Here is a 20,143-nt window from a genome sequence, read left to right as displayed (position 1 = left end):
TCAGCACAACCGCATGTGGAGCCCCACACCCAGCTAGATTGCATGAATGTTCCCAGAGCCATTCATGAATCACAGAGAGAAAGGCACCAGCCGAATCCCCCCCAGCTCCCAGAACTGTACCTCAGGAATATACTGTCTTGCACTGCTCAAGATGCGCACTGTAAATTTATTAATTGGTTCACCACTTCATCAATTGAAAGTGGATGTACACCAGCCTTTGAGAACCTGAGCAATTTTGCAGCATACTTCATACAAACTCACTGGTAAAGATAAACAGTAAAACAAATTTAATGACTACAAAAGATAGATTTTAAGTGATAGGCAAAAAGTCAGAGTTAGTTACCGAAAGGTGTTGGTTACTTCCCTTGCTGTTGCTTCCGGGGAGCTAATATCTGGCTGATTGCCCAACTTACATCATGTTTTAGTGACAACCATACAACACAATTCTCATAACTTCATATGCATTAATGATATACATATATGGATAGAGAAATGATTTTCAGCAGATCATAACCTTTCCCCTGATACCTTACAAGGCATGCTTTATATGTAAGATCATGATTATATAAAAATGAGGAATATGGGGGTTACAGGACGCTCCCCCAAGGTATAGAATGTCACACTCTGTATTAAGATGTGGATAGTCTCTCTAACTTATATTGTTAAACTGTCCAAAAGATCCTTTATCTGAAATCGTCAGCATCTTAAGAGAAATCAGAGCCAAAGCTCATCTTATTCTAGTGGCTCTTGCGATCTGAGAAGGTCAGGTGTCAGTGTTAATCAGTCAATCAGTGTATTTTTGCCCAGGAACATAGATCGATGCTGTGCTATGCCCAAGACCATAACCGAAGCAATGAACAGAGTTTTTTGAAAAGGTATTCTAGAAGAGAGGCCATTTCAGTCTATAGTTGTAGCACATAATGAAATAGTGGATGGGAAGCTTTCATTGCCACTGCTTGTTCTGTATAGGATTTTTGCACAGTCCATCTGCATCTCTCACAAGCACTGAAATTCACACAAAATCTAAAAAAAAAATGTAGACCCCAAATGGTAAATTCTTTTCTACTTTGGTGCACCTGATTTTTTAAAAATGAAAAGCTATTTATAGGTTAAGGATACAAAGAAAAATGAAGCAAAATTTATTAGGTAGATTCTATACTTCATTCATTTTTTGTATAAGACCATTTTATATTTGCATAATTTCTTTGCAGAAACTACTGATTTGAGAACAGAATTATTTTGTTTTCCCTTTTTGATTTGTGTGTGTGTGTGTGTGTGTGTGTGTCTGTGTCTCAGATGGTTTAGAACTCAACTCTGTGTGCCATTGAATTGTGGGGATCTCTTCTTAATGATATATTGCAGTAATAATCTTAATGACACAATATGGCAGTTGAGCACTGTGTGGAAGACCATCTGTCTCCCAAAATTAGCCTTTGTTACTTTATTATTATTATGGAAAGTACTTGATTTGATATTTTTGGTACATACAGTATTGTCTACATTTTTAACTATAAGTAAAGTTAGACTTTAGGATTTTTTCACTTTAGAATAACATTTACACATGCCACAGTGTAATAATTGTTACAGGTTTGGTCACAGAGACCCCCTTGGGACTGTCACCTGACGTGCTGGAATTACCTCTGAGCCCGTTTTCCCTGCCAGCTTGGGACTCCAGAACCCTGCCTTGTTGAGCCAGACACGCTAGCCTGCTGCAACACAGACCCAGGTCTGGTCCATCCCCCCAAAGCTGCAGACTTAGGTTACCTGCAGAGCTGTTTTCACTTTATCTCCATCACTAGGGGTTTTCTCATGACTGGAAGTCCCCTTTGTTCTGCTCCACCCCCTTTTTACAGCTTTGGCACAAGGTGGGAATCTTTTGTCTCTCTGGGTCCCCACCCCTCTTTCTAAATGGAAAAGTACCAGATTTAAGATGGATTCCAGTATCATGTGACATGGACACATGTCCTGTGAGACCTCATTCTTCATTACCCACAGGCTGGCTCACACCTATACAGGAAGGCTTGCAGGTAAATAAACCATCTACAACCAATTGTCCAGTTAATGGGAGCCATCAAGATTCTAAACCACCATTAATGGCCCACACTGCATAATTACGATAGGACCTCAGAGTTATACTTCATATTTCTAGCTTCAGATACAAGAATGATACATGCATACAAATAGGAGGAATATATTCAGTAGGTTATAACCTTTGTAATGATGCCTTATAAGAGACCTTTTGCATAAAGCATATTCCAGTTACATCATATTCACACTCAAAAGCATATTTCCATAAAACATTATCGAGTGCAATGTCACAATAATATATGCTTGAATTTTTAGGGAGAAAATTAAAAAAATAGATGCCCAAGTTATACTGGTAAAATATGCATGTGAACTTAAGTAGCTGAGCGGGAGCAAAAGGTGTATGTAAAATGCAAAATTGCTGTGCAAGTATTTATTTTACATATTCAGATTTATGTTCTTTTGTAAATGTGAGCTCAGTGCTATACAAGATATGCAAATGTGTATTTTGAGCACACAGTTGCCTGTTCGTACATATACATGTGCAAATCATCCCAGATCAGAGAGCTGATGCCAGGCCAACAGAATGATAACAGAACCCTCTTTCCCCCTTTAGATACCCATTCTACAGTATTGTCAATTTCTGTGTGTTTAAAAAGAAATCAGTGTTCTGTCTGAATGTTCTGAGGTAATTACTTTCAGATGCTACAGTAGTTTAAGCCTAGAAAAATCACACAAACATTTTAAAGACATTTTCTTTTCTTTTTTCAGATGGTCAGGGTCATTCACTGCCTCCTGTCTCTTTTCATAAAAAGAAGTTGGCAAAGAGACCAGGATACATGAGACCACAAGCTCCACAACAGATAGAGTTACAGCCTCCTGCTCACTGCAAGCCATTCAACCCAAAAGGGCTTGAACATGGCAGAAAGCATTGTGAAGACTTCAAGAACTGCTCTCTGCACAGACTATGCAAAAATGACTTTGAATTCTTACATTGTAATTCATCTGTAAACAGTACCATAGTTACCACTACTGTGGTAACAACATCGACCACTGCTGGAAATATGACAGGAAGCCTCAGAAATCTGTCAGATCTCAGGATTCAGCCGTCAGAAAATGTAATTCTGCCGGTTTGTCCTGCAGCTGCCACATATAAAAGAGACTTCTCACCTGTGTGCAGTTCAAATACATGGCAGACTAATCTACTAGCAACTACGTGGAAGACAATCCACGGTGCTAGAGTAAAGGAGCCACAGGAAATATACACTTTGGATCAGAAGGAAGTGAACAATAACTGTGTATATAACAACAAAGAAGTCACTTCTTACTCGTCCAGTACTTGGGATAGCTTTAATTCAAGTTTCAGCTTCATCCAGCTCTCACTGAACTCAAGTTTTGAAAAAAGTGACACTGAAGGTCAGTCAGATGGCAGGGCAACGGAACACACACTGCAAACAAATGCAACAGGAGAAATAGAAAATGTTAATTTACATGAACCAGGGGAGAGACTAAGAAGTTCACATAAAGACGTAGGGGCTTCATCTTGCATTTGTAGGCATGGTGAGGATTATCAGTGTGCACGAGAGACCATAGTGAAAAATAAATTGCAGGATTGTGAGATGGTATCTCTTTTGGATACAGATGCAGCATTTTCATGTTCCACAGATTCCTCAGATGCAGCATCTGCTGGTTCTTCTGTTACCTCAGGCTACGAAAGTAGCTTTACTGTTAGTGATCACAACTGGGACACCCTGATGAGGAAATATGAACCGGTGCTATTGGACTGCTTGGTTGGCAACCGTAGTACATTAAAGGTTGGTAATCACACTGTTTGTTCATGTTCATTTGGTGCTGTGGATTTTTAGACAAATCAATCACCGAGCTGTTGCAGAAGACAGGAAATGTCTGGCTTTTGTGGCTTTGTGGCATTTCTTTATATGGATTTACAGCAGCATAGTGCATGGTTAGAAATGAGAGAGAACCACTACTCTGTTTCCTTTTCCCAATTTCCTTCTTAAAATAACCAATTTTAATCTTTCTTGTAATGGTTAAAATTGCAATTTCAGCAGAATACAGTAATCTTCATTTCCTTTCCTAATAAGCTGTGGTGTTTCTGTATCAAACAGCTGCCACTTCCTCCCAGAAGTGGCTGTATTTTGTTGATGGATGAAGTGACTGGTATAAGTGTGTGAGGGGCCAAATTCTGGCATGGGTTGTGCAGTTGAAACCAGAGGCCTACATGGGGGTTATTGTTGTCCCAGTTTTGAAGAAACTAGATCCATGTAGACATTGCTCTGCAGGTCTTCCCTATGTAGCACCTCGAGGGGCATTTTGGAACAAGGCTTACAAGTCAAGGGGTATCGTCAACTCACTTGAATACATACGTAGCCTGACCAAGTCTCACAACTTCCTGCTAGATTAATTTTGTACCGTGGATTAAATGTGGGACTGAAGATGGCCAGAAATCAGGTTCACAATAATGCTGCTTTTGCAGCTTTCGTATTTGCTCACTAAGAACAATTACTTTGGTTTCAGGTGTGGAACAACAGTGTGGCTGTATTAATTTAGGATAAGTGCCTGTAAAGTGTAAAATGATATTAAGCTTAATCAAAATGTCAGGGTTGGGTCAGAAAACAACTCAAACCTTTCTGGGTCAGGTCAGCTCTCCTTTTGCTTGTAGGGGTGGTGCTTCAGCAGTTGCGTGTCCTGCTCCTGCTGGCCGTCGCCACCTTGCTGCACTGTGTGCGCTGTGGAGCGAGTGACCAAAGGAGTTGCAGCACCTCTCTGCAGACCACACAAGGGGTGGTGGCCATTAGGAATGGGGAAAAATGGATGCTGCCGCACTGACCACACAGGAAGTAGGCGGTGGCTGCACTGGCTCAGGTTCAGGGGAAAGGGTTAATGTCAATCTGGAAAACAACTCAACCTTCCTGGGGTCAGGTTGGGTCAGGTGGGCTTCGGTCTAGTTTGGGTCCAGGTCGGGCTTAAAAATTAGACCCGAGCAGACTTCTGTTGTAGGGGGGGGGGAAAAAAAAAAGCACCCAAACCCACTCACGAGTACCCATTGTTGTAGTTAAACTTACGTTTTTATATTGATACAGATAAAATCCTTAATGTTAAGGCTTCAGAGGCTTCAAGAAAAAGCAATAGAGGAAGATGACTATGATAAAGGTGAGACTTTTTCATTATTGTTTTCATACCAGTTTCAGTCTATTTTCTTTCCCTTTTTAATTTTGTTTTACAATTGCTACACTACCGTGGTTGGGTAATGGTGACAAAAGTTCAGTGAGCATGTGATTGTATTCTTTATTATGCAGTACAATGAGGTATAGAAATTAAAGAAAGAAGTAGGACAGCAGCAGGTAGCACAAGAAGCAATGCAACAGTTTATTATATTGAGCCACCTCACGAGGCAAGTATCCACCATCTGGATCAGATACCTTTAAACAGCATGACTTAAAAATACAAAAATGAGTGAAAGACTTAAATGGGGCAAGGTACTGATTGCTGATGAAGCATAATTTTTTGTTCACCACAATTAGTCACCACAGTGCAGTAGAGTTCATAAATAGAAGAAGTGAGGTCAGCAACTTTAGAACACAAGTTGCAACACCAGCTCTTATAGAAGTAAATTGTGCCAACTTGAAGGACAAGCTGAATATCCACCAAATTGAATCAAATAATCTCAAGTAAAACAATCTAAGATTGCAGTATGCATGGTTATTGTCTATGAGAAGATACAGCTGCTGGTGAATACTCTATATTTAAGAAATGCTTGTCAACTTAAGTGCTTTATAAATATTGTATAATGTGTTGTATATACATCAGAGCATGTGAGCATGTGTAATTAAATGAAAAAAACTTTAACACAGGTTACCCAGTGATAGCTCATGCCCTTCCAGAACATAGAGTTCAGCAAAACTCAAAATTTTGAAAATCAGGAAATAGAGTTAAAATAAATGCTTAACTCTGCCCCTGTGAAGCTGCCAATAGCCACTGGGAATTATCTGCATCACTCCCGCTGCATTCACTGGGTAAGGCGTAGCTGCATTGAATGGAGGAGGAATAAGTTGGAAGAGCTGTGATTGTATATGCAGAGATCTGGGGATTAGTTTGATGGGCATGCTAGAGCTGTGTTTGTGATATGAGGAGATCTGGGTCTGAGTCCCCCAATGTGTGCTATCAAAGGAAAGAGGTGCTTGTGTACCTTGAGCCTCCAGTATGCATCATTTCAGTACAGAATTGTGTAGGTTGGGTCGTTAGCAGGGCACTGGGGTCTTCATGCCATGGGTATTGTCAGTAGTGAGTTGGGATATGAGAACAGTCTGTGGGTTTAATGATAGAAAGGGCAAAGTGTAGGTTAAGTTGATATCCTGTGTGCAAGTGTGAAGGGGTTGTAAAAGGGTATGAACTGGTTGTTAAATTTTACAGGTATTGTATTCTCTTGGGAGTAGGCTCAGTGTTTCAGTGTATGGGTCGTTTAGGTAATGCCTGTCCATTACAGTGAAAAGGCAGAGTGGGAGAGTGCATGTTATGGGCATTGTGGGGCATTGCTCAAAGAGGGCAGAGTTAAGGTTGCGGGCATGTTTACCTTAACTCTATATTGTCTGGATTTCAGAAGTTTGAGTTTGGCTGAACTTGATGTTCTGAAAGGGCGTGGGCTTTCACCAAGCAACCTTAACTCTGCACTAATTATGTGTTTTGCCATTTAATTTCCTGTTTTTTTTTTTTTTTTAAACCAAGAAACATGCTTGTTGGTCAAAGTTAGAGGTCGTTAAGGCAGTTGTAGTTGTTACCTAGAGTTGCGGCTGATACGCTACTGTATCTAGTTTATAATCAAAAGACCTAGCTTTTGTATAGTGCTTTTCATCACTAGATCTCAAAGAACTTTATTATCCCCATTTTACGGATGGGAAACCAAGAGACAGAGAGGTGAAGTGATTTGCCCAAGGTCGCTCAGCAGGCCAGAGGCAGAGCTAGGAACAGTCCCAGTCCAGTGGTCTTTGCACTAGGCACATGGTTGCTATGTGATTCCTCAGTGCTCCTCCCTCCTCCTGTACATTTTGTTGTAGTGGAATGGGGATAATGGTCGTGCTTTGAACTGTTTCCAATTTGTAGTTGCTAACAGGGCTGGTGAGAGAAATCTCATCCATTGTCTGTGTCCCAAAACCATGACATTTTAATTACAAAGTTGTTCCACCAGCTTTAAGCGTGTGAGAGAAGATTGGTGTCTGTCGCGTTTTCCCCACCCCACTGCCATACCATTTCCTGCAACATGTAGCCTCCCCACTTCTCACTAACATTTCCAGCTTCCCTTTCCATCCCATTAAGTCATTTGTTGGCACTGCAGAAGCCATCAGCATGTAAGAAGTTGCTTTTTGCTGTCTCTTGCTCTATGCTGCTACACACATATATCATAAGCAGCAACTTAATGGAGGGCTGCTCATGTTATGGGCAGATCCTGGTGCACATATGGGGGCAGAGAGTGGGGCTCAGACACCCCTGGAGAGGCAAGGCTCCCCCCCCCCAGATTCCAGCTCTCATGGGGAGTAAGGAGAAAGGCCCAGTTCCTGCTACTCACCCCCATGTCAGCTTCCCAATGTCCATCCCCTACCGTCCATCCCCATTTATTCCCCTCCCCTTGATGAAGCCCCAACTCCCTTCCCCCCCTCTTGCCCTTCACTCTTCCTCTTCCAGCAAGCATTCACGTCTAATTTCTTTTACAAAAATACTTTGATTTAATCCCTTCCCCCCCCCCCAAACAAAACCCCAACCTCTGACAGAAACAGATTTTAGCAATATGGGATCCAGCCTCTTCCAACATTCTGCCCAAAGTGGGACTCAGACTGACAGTGACTGGGTCAGGTTCCAAGGACTACTACTTATCTCCTTCAGTATCCAGCTGGTGTGAAACTTTGAAGGCTAACAGTCCTGTTAACTTCTCTGTCCATACATGGTCAGTGTAATCCGTTATGTGCCTAACTGGAGAAACAAACATTTTGAAATAACAATTTAATTTGATTTCCCCCAAAGGGCCATGCACGCTGTTGGAGTAACGCCCGAGCGTTGGACTCCCTGGTGTGATGATCTGAACCCTGGTTTGATCTCTATCTGAGCAAAAAGAGGTTGCCAGAATCTGTCAATTTAAAAAAAAGCTGGTTTTTTTTCAAGTGCTGTATCTCAAAAACCGCTTGGTCAAATGGCTCCAAATGTGTATCACTAATAGACCACTGCACTTCCATGAGGCACACCAAATTTCAAGGCAGTGAGTAACCACATAGGTTTTAAAGCACTTAGAAGAGTTGAGCTTTAAACAGAAAGCTGGTCTGAACCTTAATTATAACTGAACTTTTGTTCTGCTGTAATAAGCATAGGGTACTGTCAGGTAATTTTGTCAATTTTGTTTTTCATTTTCAGGGTTTGAAGTGGGAGGGAGATAGTCTTTGGTAAAGAGGGTACTTTTTTATGTCCCTATGAAATTGGGTCCAGAGTTGACTAAACTATGAGCTGCAGAAAATCACCATTTCTACCTGTTTAATTTATTACCCACTTTCCAACTTCTGCTGCAATTGAGGCTTACAAATGAGGCAGGGGTTCTGCAGACAACTGTTTCCTTCACTGCACAACATTGCCTCATTTACTATCCATTCTGTGCAATGAATGAGGGAAAGGCTCTGTGGAAAAAATATGTAATCATGTAATTGAAGTCTGTGGGTAAAATTCTCAGAGCTCCTATTCCATTTTAAAAGTTACTTAGTGACTTAGACACTTAGGAACCTAAATCTCATTGACTTTCAATCAGACTTAGACTTTTCAGTGCCTAAGTTACTTTTGAAAATGAAACTTACTCCTAAGTCACTTAGGTGTTTTGTTTTTTTTTTAAATTTTACCCTATAACAAAATGCATACCTATGCATACTAAATTCTAGCACTTCCTGACTTGTGAGTTCTTGACCTACTTTATCTCTTGTGGGTCTTTGTTCCTCTTCTGATGCAATATTCAGCCAATTTTTATGACTACTTTTTATCATTTTCCTAACATCTGAGCTGACTTCTCTAGTTTTTTCTTTGTGAAATGCACATTGCTCATCTCAAGGGACAGACTCTGATTGAGAATGTATGGTGTAGCAAGAAGAATTAGAACCGTGACCTCTTTCTCTTTGTGGGGTGGTGTTCTTTCAGTTTCGCTTTTAGAAACTACTTTGTATCCTACTGAGAGTAGCAAAGTCATACCTGGTGAAAAGTTAAGTTTTAAAACTTATCAAAGAGCTGACAGATTTATTTAGTGCCAATTTCTGTCTAAAATGTCTGAAATCTATTTTTTTCATGCATATTGTTAGAAAGGGATGGAGATACTGAACATCTATTAGTAGAAATGTGATGTAAAAATGTAAATAGGTATATAGGTATGAAAGGGAGAAAAACTGAAACAATGCATACAGTGCTTTGAAGGTATACTATGTTTTAATAAAAATAAAAATATATCTTTGGAATTTTGGGGTTTTCTTTGTGCATGTAGTGACTTTTCTAGTCAAAAGCAGAACTGCCATTCAAGTGTATTAAATAGCCTGTAATATTGGCCACATAGGGTTAGACCACTGCTGGTCCATCTAGTCTGGGGATTTTCAAAGGAAGGGGAAACTGCGGTATAGTGCAGTTAGTCAGCTGTGCAATGCCATATGGGCGTGCGTGCATGTGTGTGTGTGAGAGAGAATGAAGGATGTGGGCAGATGATCAACGTATACCCTGAAATATGAAATCTGATTACTGCCATAATTGTTATGGTTTGCATAACTGCAAATGTTATCACTCTTTTTAGGATTATTGAATCCTCTTCAGCTGCAGTAATAGACTATTGCTAAAACAACAGATTTTCAAACTTATGGTGCTCACCCTTTAAAATTCCTCTCATCCTGCAAGAAGGGATTTTTTTTTTTTTTTTAAAGGAATACAATGGAAGGAAATTCTCTACAGTACAGGAGGAATTCTAAAGGCCTGGGACTATAGGTCTGTACTCTAGGCTTTAGAATCATGCAGTTTTTCTTCTGTAAATAAGACCGTATAGTGACAGTCAAGGAAAACATACAGTGATTGTATATGGAACAGAAAAAAGCCAATCTTTATTTAAAAAATGAGCAGAAGTTATTTGAGGAAACAGGCACAATTAATTGAATTTTATAGAAAAAGATGCTAAAATGAGACTGAAGGACCAAATAATTGCAAAATCTTGCTTTTGACACCTCCTCTCTTCTCTACTTCTCCACCCCTTTAATTACTATAGTTTTTGACAAATTATGGAAATTAAAATGTAAATTGAATGAGATCTATGCTGCTGGGAGGTGAAATGACTTTTCTGTTCGAAAGCACTCTATTCTCCTTTGTGTTTTTATCTACTACTGTTACCACAGACAAAAAAGTATTATATAAACATATATTGTTAATGGTGATACAAAAGGAAAGTGCTTGCCCTTGATTCCCTCTAGTGAATGTCAAGATACTTGAAAGTGGAAATTAACAGTAAACCCTAAATATTCAAAGCAGTAGATGGTGGTATAGCCATGAAACTCACTTTGGCTTTAATGGATGTTTGTGCAGCCACAATTCTCCACAAATTTGAAAAAGTAGATGTGAATATCTTTTAGTATTATTTTCAATAAACATAGAGGTTCTAGCACAATGCTACATATATAGTAGTGCCAAGCCTTTTTACATAGTGTACCTTCCCTTGTACACAGATGTGTTTCCAACACACATACTTCCCCCTGTGGTATTTCTTTGTCAAATGCATATTCAGTTAGATGGATCACCCCTGCTCCCTGTTTAATTTTAAGTATAAAATGTAAAATATTAGGATTTATTACACCTTTTATTACCTGCTTTACAATCTATGTGGTTAAATATAATGAAATGTCTCATTTGTTTCTGTATTTACTTACAGTCTCCTCTTGATGGCCACATTACTGTATTTTTTCCAAGCAGGTATAATGCCCTGGGAATGTGATAACAGCATTTTGCCTTACATGGCATATAGTAGAAATTGGTCTGTTCTCCATGGATCGCTTGGAGTGTTGTCATGGCTCATTATTCATGATGGAGCTTGACAGCTCCAAGGTTAAACATGCTGCTGGAAAAAAAAAAAGCACATTTTTATGTCTATGGGAGTTGGGCTTGCAAGGGTAGCAGTATAGGCTTTTTTGTTTGGCACAGTTGCATGTCTAAACATTTAAAAACCCTTTTATTTTCCTTTATTAGCTCCCGAGAGCTCCTTGAGTAATTTTCATTGCCTTCAGTAGCACCAGGTGCTGGGGGCAGACTGTCTGACATGAAGTTTCAGGGTCAAGTCTGCTGCTGAGCTCCACATCAGCTTGTGTAGCCAGTTGTTACTTCAAAATTAACTATGTACAAATAGTTTAAAAAATAACTAAATCTCATCCATGCAGGAATGAGAACACACACACTTCCTGCTTGCAACTGGAGAGAAATGCTGACTTACTCTGCAGAACTAGGTTCTGTTGGGAGTCTGGATTCTCCAAAGCAGGTGGTATAACAGAATAGAACAGTTCTTCACAGAACCATTGTGCCAGCTTGAATGTAGAGAACATACAACATATGTTATGACAGAGTCTATCCCACCTCTGCAAGTATAAGTAGTATGGTAGGTATTTTTGTACATAGTAATCTATAAAGCCTTCAGCTATTTTAGCTTCTACTACGAATACAGTCAATACTCATAAGTTAACAGGGCTTGATAATATAAGCTGGTGGGCTCTCTCACTGGCCGGTACACCAAAGAAGACTGTCCAGCCACATTATTCCAGTTTTTTTCTGTTAAGGGTGTGCTCCTAAGAGCCCCTCAGTGCCAACTAGTAGAGGGCCCTCAATACTGTAACTCATATCAGGTCGGACACACTCACTACCCCCAATGCACTGTTGTCATATGTATCTAAAAGGTGTCATATAAGGTCTCATGTGAAAACTGATCACATGCTGGACCCAAAAATCATTGTGTGATGTGTGTAAGTTATATATAGGGCCCTACCAAATCCACAGTCCATTTTGATCAATTTCACGGTCATAGGATTTAAAAAATCATAAATTTCATTATTTCAGCTATTTAAATCTGAAATTTTATGGTGTTGTAATTGTAGGAGAGGTTGGAAGGGGTCGCAAGGTTGTTGTGTGGGGGGGTTACAGTGCTGCTACCTTTACTTCTGCGCTGCTACTGGTGGCGGCATTGCCTTCAGGGCTGGGCAGTTGGAAAGTGGCAGGTGCTGGCTGGGATCCCAGCTCTGAAGGCAGAGCCGCTGCCAGCAGCAGCGCAGAAGTAAGGGTGGCATGGTATGGTATTGCCACCCTTCTGCGCTGCTGCCTGCAGAGCTGGGCCCTCCAGCAGCAGCTGCCGCTCTCCAGCTGCCCAGCTCTGAAGGCAGCAGCAGAGAAGTAAGGGTGGCAATACCATACCATGCCACCCTTACTTCTTCACTGCTGCTGATGGAGTGTCTTTAGAGTTGAGCGCCTGGCCAAAAGCTGTTTTCTGGCCACCCAGCTCTGAAGACAGCACAGAAATAAGGGTGGCAATACTGTTACCCCCCTTAAAATAACCTCGCGACCCCCCTGCAATTCCTTTTTGGGTCAGGGCCTCCATTGAGAAACGCTGGTCTCGCCCATAAAATCTGTACAGTATAGGGTAAAAGCACACAAAAGCCAGATTTCACGGGGCGGGAAGACCAGATTTCACGGTCCGTGATGCGTTTTTCATGGCCGTGAATTTGGTAGGGCCCCAGTTATAGTTGTGTGATTAAAATGTGCTTGGGAGACAGTGCATAAATCAGGCCTGTGCTAGACAAAGCAATGTGGATTCACCTGTCTGACTGGCTTGATTACAGGCAAACAGTGAAAGTACATTTATATATAAGGTAAACAAAGCAATTAAGCTAACAAGCAACAGAGGAGAGAGTTTAGTGAGCCCACTGGGGGGTTGAGTCTGCTGCACCCCCAGGAAGTCTTCCTGGCTTTTGAGACAAAGACAGTGGACTTTGGAAAATATAAAGGGGAGCAAAATCCATCACTTAGGAGACATAGGGAACAGCACCCTCTGAGCCTGTGAAAGTTGTATTCTCTTGGCTTGAGGGGCGGGAGTTGCTGATAACTTCCTGTAAGTTAGAAGCTGTTTTCAGCAAAGATGTAACTTCCTAGAATTAAGTTTAGTCATTAGAAAAAGTGTGTTTTGTTTTGTTTTTAACCATACTTATCTCTTTATCTCCTGCTTAATATACATAAATCTCTGTTCTTTGTTAATAAACATATTCTTAGTTTTACTAGAAACCATTTCAGTGCTATTATATTGAGATATAAAATGAGTCCTCAGCTAACCTAACAGGCTGGTGTGTACACTGTCTCTTTGGAGGTGCAGATTTAATAATTTCTGTGAGTGTCCAATGCGAGGGACTGGACACCACAAGGAGATGGCTCTGGGGATCTTGGAAACTGGGGTTCACTGATTGCCTGCAAGGCAATGTTTGGATTGGCAGAGTCTCAAGGAGTTTGCTGGGGAGACAGATGGGTATGACTGGGAACTGACACACAGTCTAATCTCCTATAAAACTCACTCTTGCTAAGGCAGAGGGATAACACAGTGGCTTACAGTTCTGGGTGTCTTGAACAGAATGTCACACAGGGCTTAAGTTTAATTTATCTACTTCTGCAGGCCATCTGCCTGGAAGTCAAGGAGAGTCTGTCTGTTCTCTTCTCCTTATTAGCTTGGTCCCAACTGTCCTTAAAGGACCAACCACCCTTTGACAGGTAGTGTCAGTACTTGGAAGATTCTAGTCCAAGGAATGCATAGGTATTGAAAAAGGTGTAGCTTATTAAGTAGCTGCTACTCTGTTTCAGTGCTGCTGCATAAGAAATTGCCATGGTATGGTATTAGACTGTGCTTTTAGCAGCACAGCACAGTATTCCCTGTTAGAGGAGATCTAAGATGGAGGTCTTGAGCACTTAAGTTCTGATGTCACTTTTTGCAAGAGCAGAGGTGGGTTAACCTCAATCTCCTGGCCAGGTTAGTACTTGGACAATTACATTCTGCCTTCCTAAATTTCTCCCTGTAGTTTAAATTGGATAAGGCGTTGAAATAGATCTCTGTCTGTAAATACAAGTAATAGTTTTGTACTAAACATATGAGCCAGTTTGATCTTAAGGTATGTAATTTTTGTTGGCAGAGATGTTTACAGCTGAGGGTGAGCAAAATCCACGTTTTATGTATTGTTTTACTAATGGCCTGAAAGGGACTGTCTGATGTTCTAGTAACAAAGACTTGTTTGCAAGGTGTTCATTTCAACTGGCTGTCAAGGTGAAGGAAAGATAATTGTTGTTTTTGGGGGGAGGGAATATGCACTTAAGAGGACCTGTTTGGAAATGGGCTTTTGAAGAATATACAACCTGGGGTCCATGCCTGTTTCAGGATAGGAGGATACAGGAGTCTGATTAAACTGGTTTTGGTGGTAATATCTTTTTAAAACATCCATATATGCTTGAGAATGAAAAAAGATCTTTAGTATAAGATGTCCAGTCAAACAAGGTTATTAGGTAAGGGGCTTGTGACACAGAAGGGACAGACGTCCTGGCACAAGAGTGAAACAGATAATCTTGATCATGTGGCTTACCACTGAGGTAGCAGGTTGAAAGCAATTTGTCTTGGGGTTTGTGGGCCAAAAAGGGCTTCCTGCTATGTAAGATTTTCAGGTATGTTAAGCAGTGCTTCGTATTGTAAGCTTAAAGGCAACATGGAGATACTTTTTATAATCACCTAGGCAAACTTTCTTTGACTCTCCTTTCTTTCTTGGATTTTCTTTCTCTATTTCTATAATTTGCCAGCTAAATCTGTTCTTTCTTAAGAAAACCTGCATGGATCCTGTTTTTCTTTAACAAACATAAATGACTTTGAAAAGGAAGGAGCTGCATGGTTTCCAGTTTCGTAGATGATACTGGGATCAATAGGGGAGATTAAAAAAACTTTAGTGCTCATGAAAAGTATGACTAGAGACTGAGCTATACTGTCCACCAAACAGATACAGCACAAGTAGCAGCCATGTACACTTTTCAACCCTGTCCCAGAGATTGGCCTCTTTTTTGAGAGACCAGTTCTATAGGAGAGATAGAACTTCAGTGTCCATATCCAATCAGGCTTTCACTTTCCTTCTGAAACTACCAGCTAGGGTACCACATTGCAAACACTGAGGATGGCTTCAGTTAATTAGCAGTTACATTGCGGCAACCAATTCATTTTATGTAGGGTGCAAAGGAGTTATCCAGATGGTACTGACTATGTGGCTGTCAGTCTGGACAGGATTTGAACCAGTAGTGACTTAAAGGTGAAAAGCTCCTTATCCCACTTTCAGTCTATTAACTACCTGGCTAATCATCATCATCATGGCAAATCCCAAAGGGACGTGGTCTCATGAGGTGGCCTGGTTGTATATTCAGTTTGTCCATCACTGGCAATATTGTTACGCTGCCGAAGCTTTTGATGCCCGTGTGTTTGCCACCTGTGCAGCGACAGTCCTTGGTGTACACACTTTGGAATTCATTGAATAATATGTCCATACCAGAAAAGCTGCCGAACCTCAATCAGTGCTGATGTAGATGGTTGCTGGGTTCATCTTATAATAATCTCATTTCTGATCTTGTCCTGCCACTTCATATGGAGCAGCTAACGAAAACAATGAGAATTTAAAACATCAATCCAGTGTTTTTCAACCTTCCTCAGTGCATGCATTTCATTTCTGTATCATAGAGTTGGTGTAACTATGGTTCTTAGATCTGGAGCTTCATGGTGAGCTTGATGTCCTGACATCTCCTCAGAGGCTGCTGAAGGGCCTGGAACAAGGTAGTAGCTGCTGCTATATGAGTGTCCAAATCTTTCAAGTGTCCAGTGCAGTATTAACCTGTCTGGATGGGACATCAAGCAGGCAGCAACTGTAAAATACTTGGGCAGTGTTATAGAATCATAGAAATGTAGAGCTGGAAGGGACTTTGAGAAGTCAAGTCCAGCCCCTTGTGCTGCACCAGAACCAAGTAAAGCTAGACCAACCCTGGCAGGTGCTTGTCCATATTGTTTTTAAAGCTTCCATTAATAGGGACTCCACGATGTCCCTTGGAAGCCTATTCCAGAGCGTAACTACCCTTTAGTTAGAAAGTTTTTCTTAATATCTAACCTAAATCTCCCTCGCTGCCGATTAAGCCCACTACTTTTTGCCCTACCTTTAGTGGACATGGAGAACAATTGATCACCGTCCTCTTTATAACAGCCCTTAAGATATTGGAAGACTGATATCAGGCTGCCCCTCAGTCTTCTTTTCTCAAAACTAAACATGACCAGTTTTTTCAACCTTTCCTCATAGATTTTCTAAACCTTTTATCATTTTTGTTGCTCTCTTCTGGACTCTCTCCAATGTGTTCACATCCTTCCCAAATTGTGGTGCCCAAAATTGGACACGGTACTCCAGCTGGGGCCTCACCAGAGGCAGTGTTAGCCCATTGGGGGCCCTAAACAGGAATATTTTTGGCCCCCCAAACAATACTACAAAAGTGAATATGGGCCCTGCTTAAGCTGCTTGGGGCCCTAAGCAATTGCTTAGTCTGCTTATGCCTAGCACCAGCACTGGGCCTCACCAGTGCCAAGTAGCACAAACAATTACCTCCTGTGTCTTACATACAATGCTCCTATTAATACATCCCAGAATCATATTAGCCTTTTTTGCAGCTGCATCACATTGATGACTCGTATTCAGTTTGTGGTCCACTGTAACCCCCAGATCATTTTCAGCAGTACTACCATCTAGACAGTTATTCTCCATTTTGTAGTTGTGCGTTTTATTTTTCCTTCCTAAGTGAAGTACTTTGTACTTGTCTTTAGTGAATTTCTTCTTGTTGCATTCAGACCAATTCTCCAATTTGTCAAGGTCATTTTGAATTTTAAACTTGTCCTTCAAAGTGTGTGCAACCACTCCCAGTTTTCTGTCAGCTGCACATTTTGAAAATATACTCTATACTCCATTATCCAAGTCATTAATGAAAATATTATATAGTACTGGACCCGGGATTGACCCCTGTGGGACCCCACTAAATACGTTCTCCCAACTTGACAGCAAACCATTGATAACTACTCTTTTTGAGTATGGTCTTTCAACCGGTTATGCACCCACCTTACAGTAACTTCATTGAGACCACATTTCCCTAGTTTGCTTATGAGGTTGTCTTGCGGATCGGTGGCAAAAGCCTTACTAAAATCAAAGTATATCACATCTATTGCTTCTCCCCCATCCAGTAGGCCAGTAATCCTATCAAAGAAAGAAACTAACTTGGTTTGGCATGGTTTGTTCTTGACAATCCATGCTGGCTATTCCTTATAACCCTATTATCCTCCAGATGCTTACAAATAGATTGTTTAATAATTTGCTCCAGTATCTTTCCAGGTATTAAAGTTAGGCTGCCTGTTTTTTAATTCCCCGGGTCTTCCTTGTTCCCCTTTTTAAAGATAGGTACTATGGTTGCCCTTTTGCAGTCTTCTGGGACCTCTCCCATCCTCCAGGAGTTCTCGAAGATAATTGCTAACTGCTCTGAGATTGCTTCAGCTAGTTCCTTAAGTACCCTAGGATGAATTTCATCAGTCCCTGCTGACTTGAACACATCTAACTTATCTAAATATTCTTTAACCTGTTCTTTTCCTATTTTTAACTTGCATTCCTTCCCTCTGGTTGTCGGTATTAATTATGTGTGAGTATCTGGTCATCATTAACCTTTTTAGTAAAGTCTGAAGTAAAATAGGCATTAAGCACTTCAGCTTTCTTGATGTCATCAGTGATTAGCTCTCCCTCCCCACTAAGTAGAGGATCTACACTTTTTATTCATTTTTCTCTTGCGCTTAATCTCTTCATCTGGAGTACTGTGTCCAGTTTTGGGCCCCACACTACAAGAAGGGTGTGGAAAAATTGGAGAGTCCAGCAGAGGGCAACAAAAATGATTAGGGGGCTGGAGCACATGACTTATGAGGCGAGGCTGAGGGAACTGGGATTGCTTAGTCTGCAGAAGAGAAGGGGGGGGAGTGATTTGATAGCTGCTTTCAACTACCTGAAAGGGGGTTCCAAAGAGGATGGATCTAGACTGTTCTCAGTGGTGCCAGATGACAGAACAAGAAGTAATGGTCTCAAGTTGCAGTGGGGGAGGTTTAGGTTGGATATTAGGAAAAACTTTTTCACTAGGAGGGTGGTGAAGCACTGGAATGGGTTACCTAGGGAGGTGGTGGAATCTCCTTCCTTAGAGGTTTTTAAGGTCAGGCTTGACAAAGCTTTGGCTGGTATGATTTAGTTGGGGGTTGGTCCTGCTTTGAGCAGGGGGTTGGACTAGATGACCTCCTGAGGTCCCTTCCAACCCTGATATTCTATGATTCTAATGTATTTAAAGAACCTCTTTTTGTTGCCTTGCCCCAGGTGTAACTCGTTTTGTGCCTTGACCTTTCTGATTTTGTCCGTACATACTTGTGATGTTCTTTTGTACTCCTTGTCAATTTGATCATATTTCCACTTTTTGTAGGGGTCCTTTTTGATTTTCAGGTAAAAGAAGAGCTCCTAATGGAGCCACATGGGCATGTTACAATTCTTCCAAACTTTCCTTTGCATTGGAATAGACAGTGCTGGGTTATAAGTTCGAAAGAGGTCTAAACGCATATGGCAGTGAGCAAAAGACTTGCAAGTAGAAGTGTCAAGGCTGATTCCCCACTCTGGCACTTTGAGTGCAGAAGGTGGGGGCCCGCAAGGATTCTAAAAATTAATACTGGCCACTCTAGGCTTATATTAAACTCCCAAAGTTGCAGCTTTTCTCTGACCTTGGATGGGTAGATGCTGCCATCACCCAAGTGCAGAACCCCTTTGAGAGCCCAGGAAGGCGCACTTGGGAATTGCTTTCTGTGGGGTACCCTCCAGCCCTTTCACCCCCCCCCCCCCCAGGGAAGAGCTGAGAGAAGAAAAAAGGAAATCAGCTCTTGCCACCAGCTAATTAAACCTCATGTGCACAAACCTATTAAGTCACAAAAATCCAACTCTGTTCTAAAAAAAGGCAAATTTTATGAATTAAAAAAAAAAGAGAGAAAATACATCTGGGAACTCAGGCTATTGCTAGATTTTAAAAGAGCAACTACAAGGATTAAGCATCAAGAATAGCTTTCTTGAGGTCCAGCTTAAAGGTTACAATCAAAACAAAAGCACCTGGGGTTAGCACAGAGGAATCCACAAGCCATAATGAAATAAAAGGGATAAACCTAATCACATCTTCCTAGACATTTCCTAATCTACTTACATATCTGGGGTTTTAAATGAGTAGTTTCTAGGTATGATACTGATGATTTTTTTCATACCTGGACCAGGCTTCTTACAGCATAGCTCTGCCTTGTCCGCCTCTCCCCGGGAGAACAACAACAGACAGAAAAAAATGGAGTCTTGTTTCAATTTTAAAAAGCTTTAGCCTTTCCACTGGCTCTTTTGGCCAGGTGTCTACTCCCTTCCTTTTACCTATGCATAGCAGTGAGACTTTTTAACCCTTTACAGGTAGAGCAATTAGAGAACAGCTACTAAGAGGGATTTTATAGCTACTGGCTGGCTGGGTGCCCATAAAGGGGAGCTACCCCCCCCCCCTTCATTTATCACAAGAAGTCAGTATCTATGAATGTTAAATTATTGTTTTTAGAAGAGTGAGCTGGAAAGCATAGTATGTTCTTGAAATTGCATTTTGAAAGAGACACAGGAAGGGAAACAGATCGGCCTTAGGCATCCGCAGCATACACGGCTGCATAGGGCACCCGAAAATTTGGGGCACCCGTGGGTCTTAGTGTCTACCCTCACCCTTCCTGCAGGCTCCCACCACAGCTGGCTGCTGCAGCCTGATGAGTCTTCCTTTGGAGGGGATCTAGTACTGAAAAGTGAAAAAGCCTTCCAGCCTGCCAGACCTATGTCTTCACTACCAACATGAAAGCGCTGCCACGTGTGGCTGTGTAGTCGTGGCTGTAAAAAACCCACCCCCACGAGGGGAGTAGCTACCAGTGCTGAAACTTGTATCGCTCAGGGGC

The 20,143-nt window shown here is 41.3% G+C and overlaps 1 protein-coding gene across 1 annotated transcript in view; it reads left to right on the top strand.

Moving 5' to 3' along the window:
- DISC1 (DISC1 scaffold protein) overlaps positions 1-20,143 on the top strand; it is a 339,029-nt gene that overhangs the window by 30,907 nt on the left and 287,979 nt on the right. Inside the window, 2 exon segments of the mRNA XM_024209411.3 lie at positions 2,797-3,839; positions 5,127-5,196. Coding sequence (XP_024065179.3) covers positions 2,865-3,839; positions 5,127-5,196 — 1,045 coding nt within the window. The 5' untranslated portion in view covers positions 2,797-2,864.

Source organism: Terrapene carolina, unplaced genomic scaffold, assembly GCF_002925995.2.
Source record: "Terrapene carolina triunguis isolate 2854851 unplaced genomic scaffold, T_m_triunguis-2.0 Scaffold85, whole genome shotgun sequence".
NCBI classification, from domain to species: domain Eukaryota; kingdom Metazoa; phylum Chordata; order Testudines; family Emydidae; genus Terrapene; species Terrapene triunguis.
The sequence above is the reverse complement of the archived record's forward strand: the minus strand, read 5'-3'. Positions and strand labels throughout refer to the sequence as shown.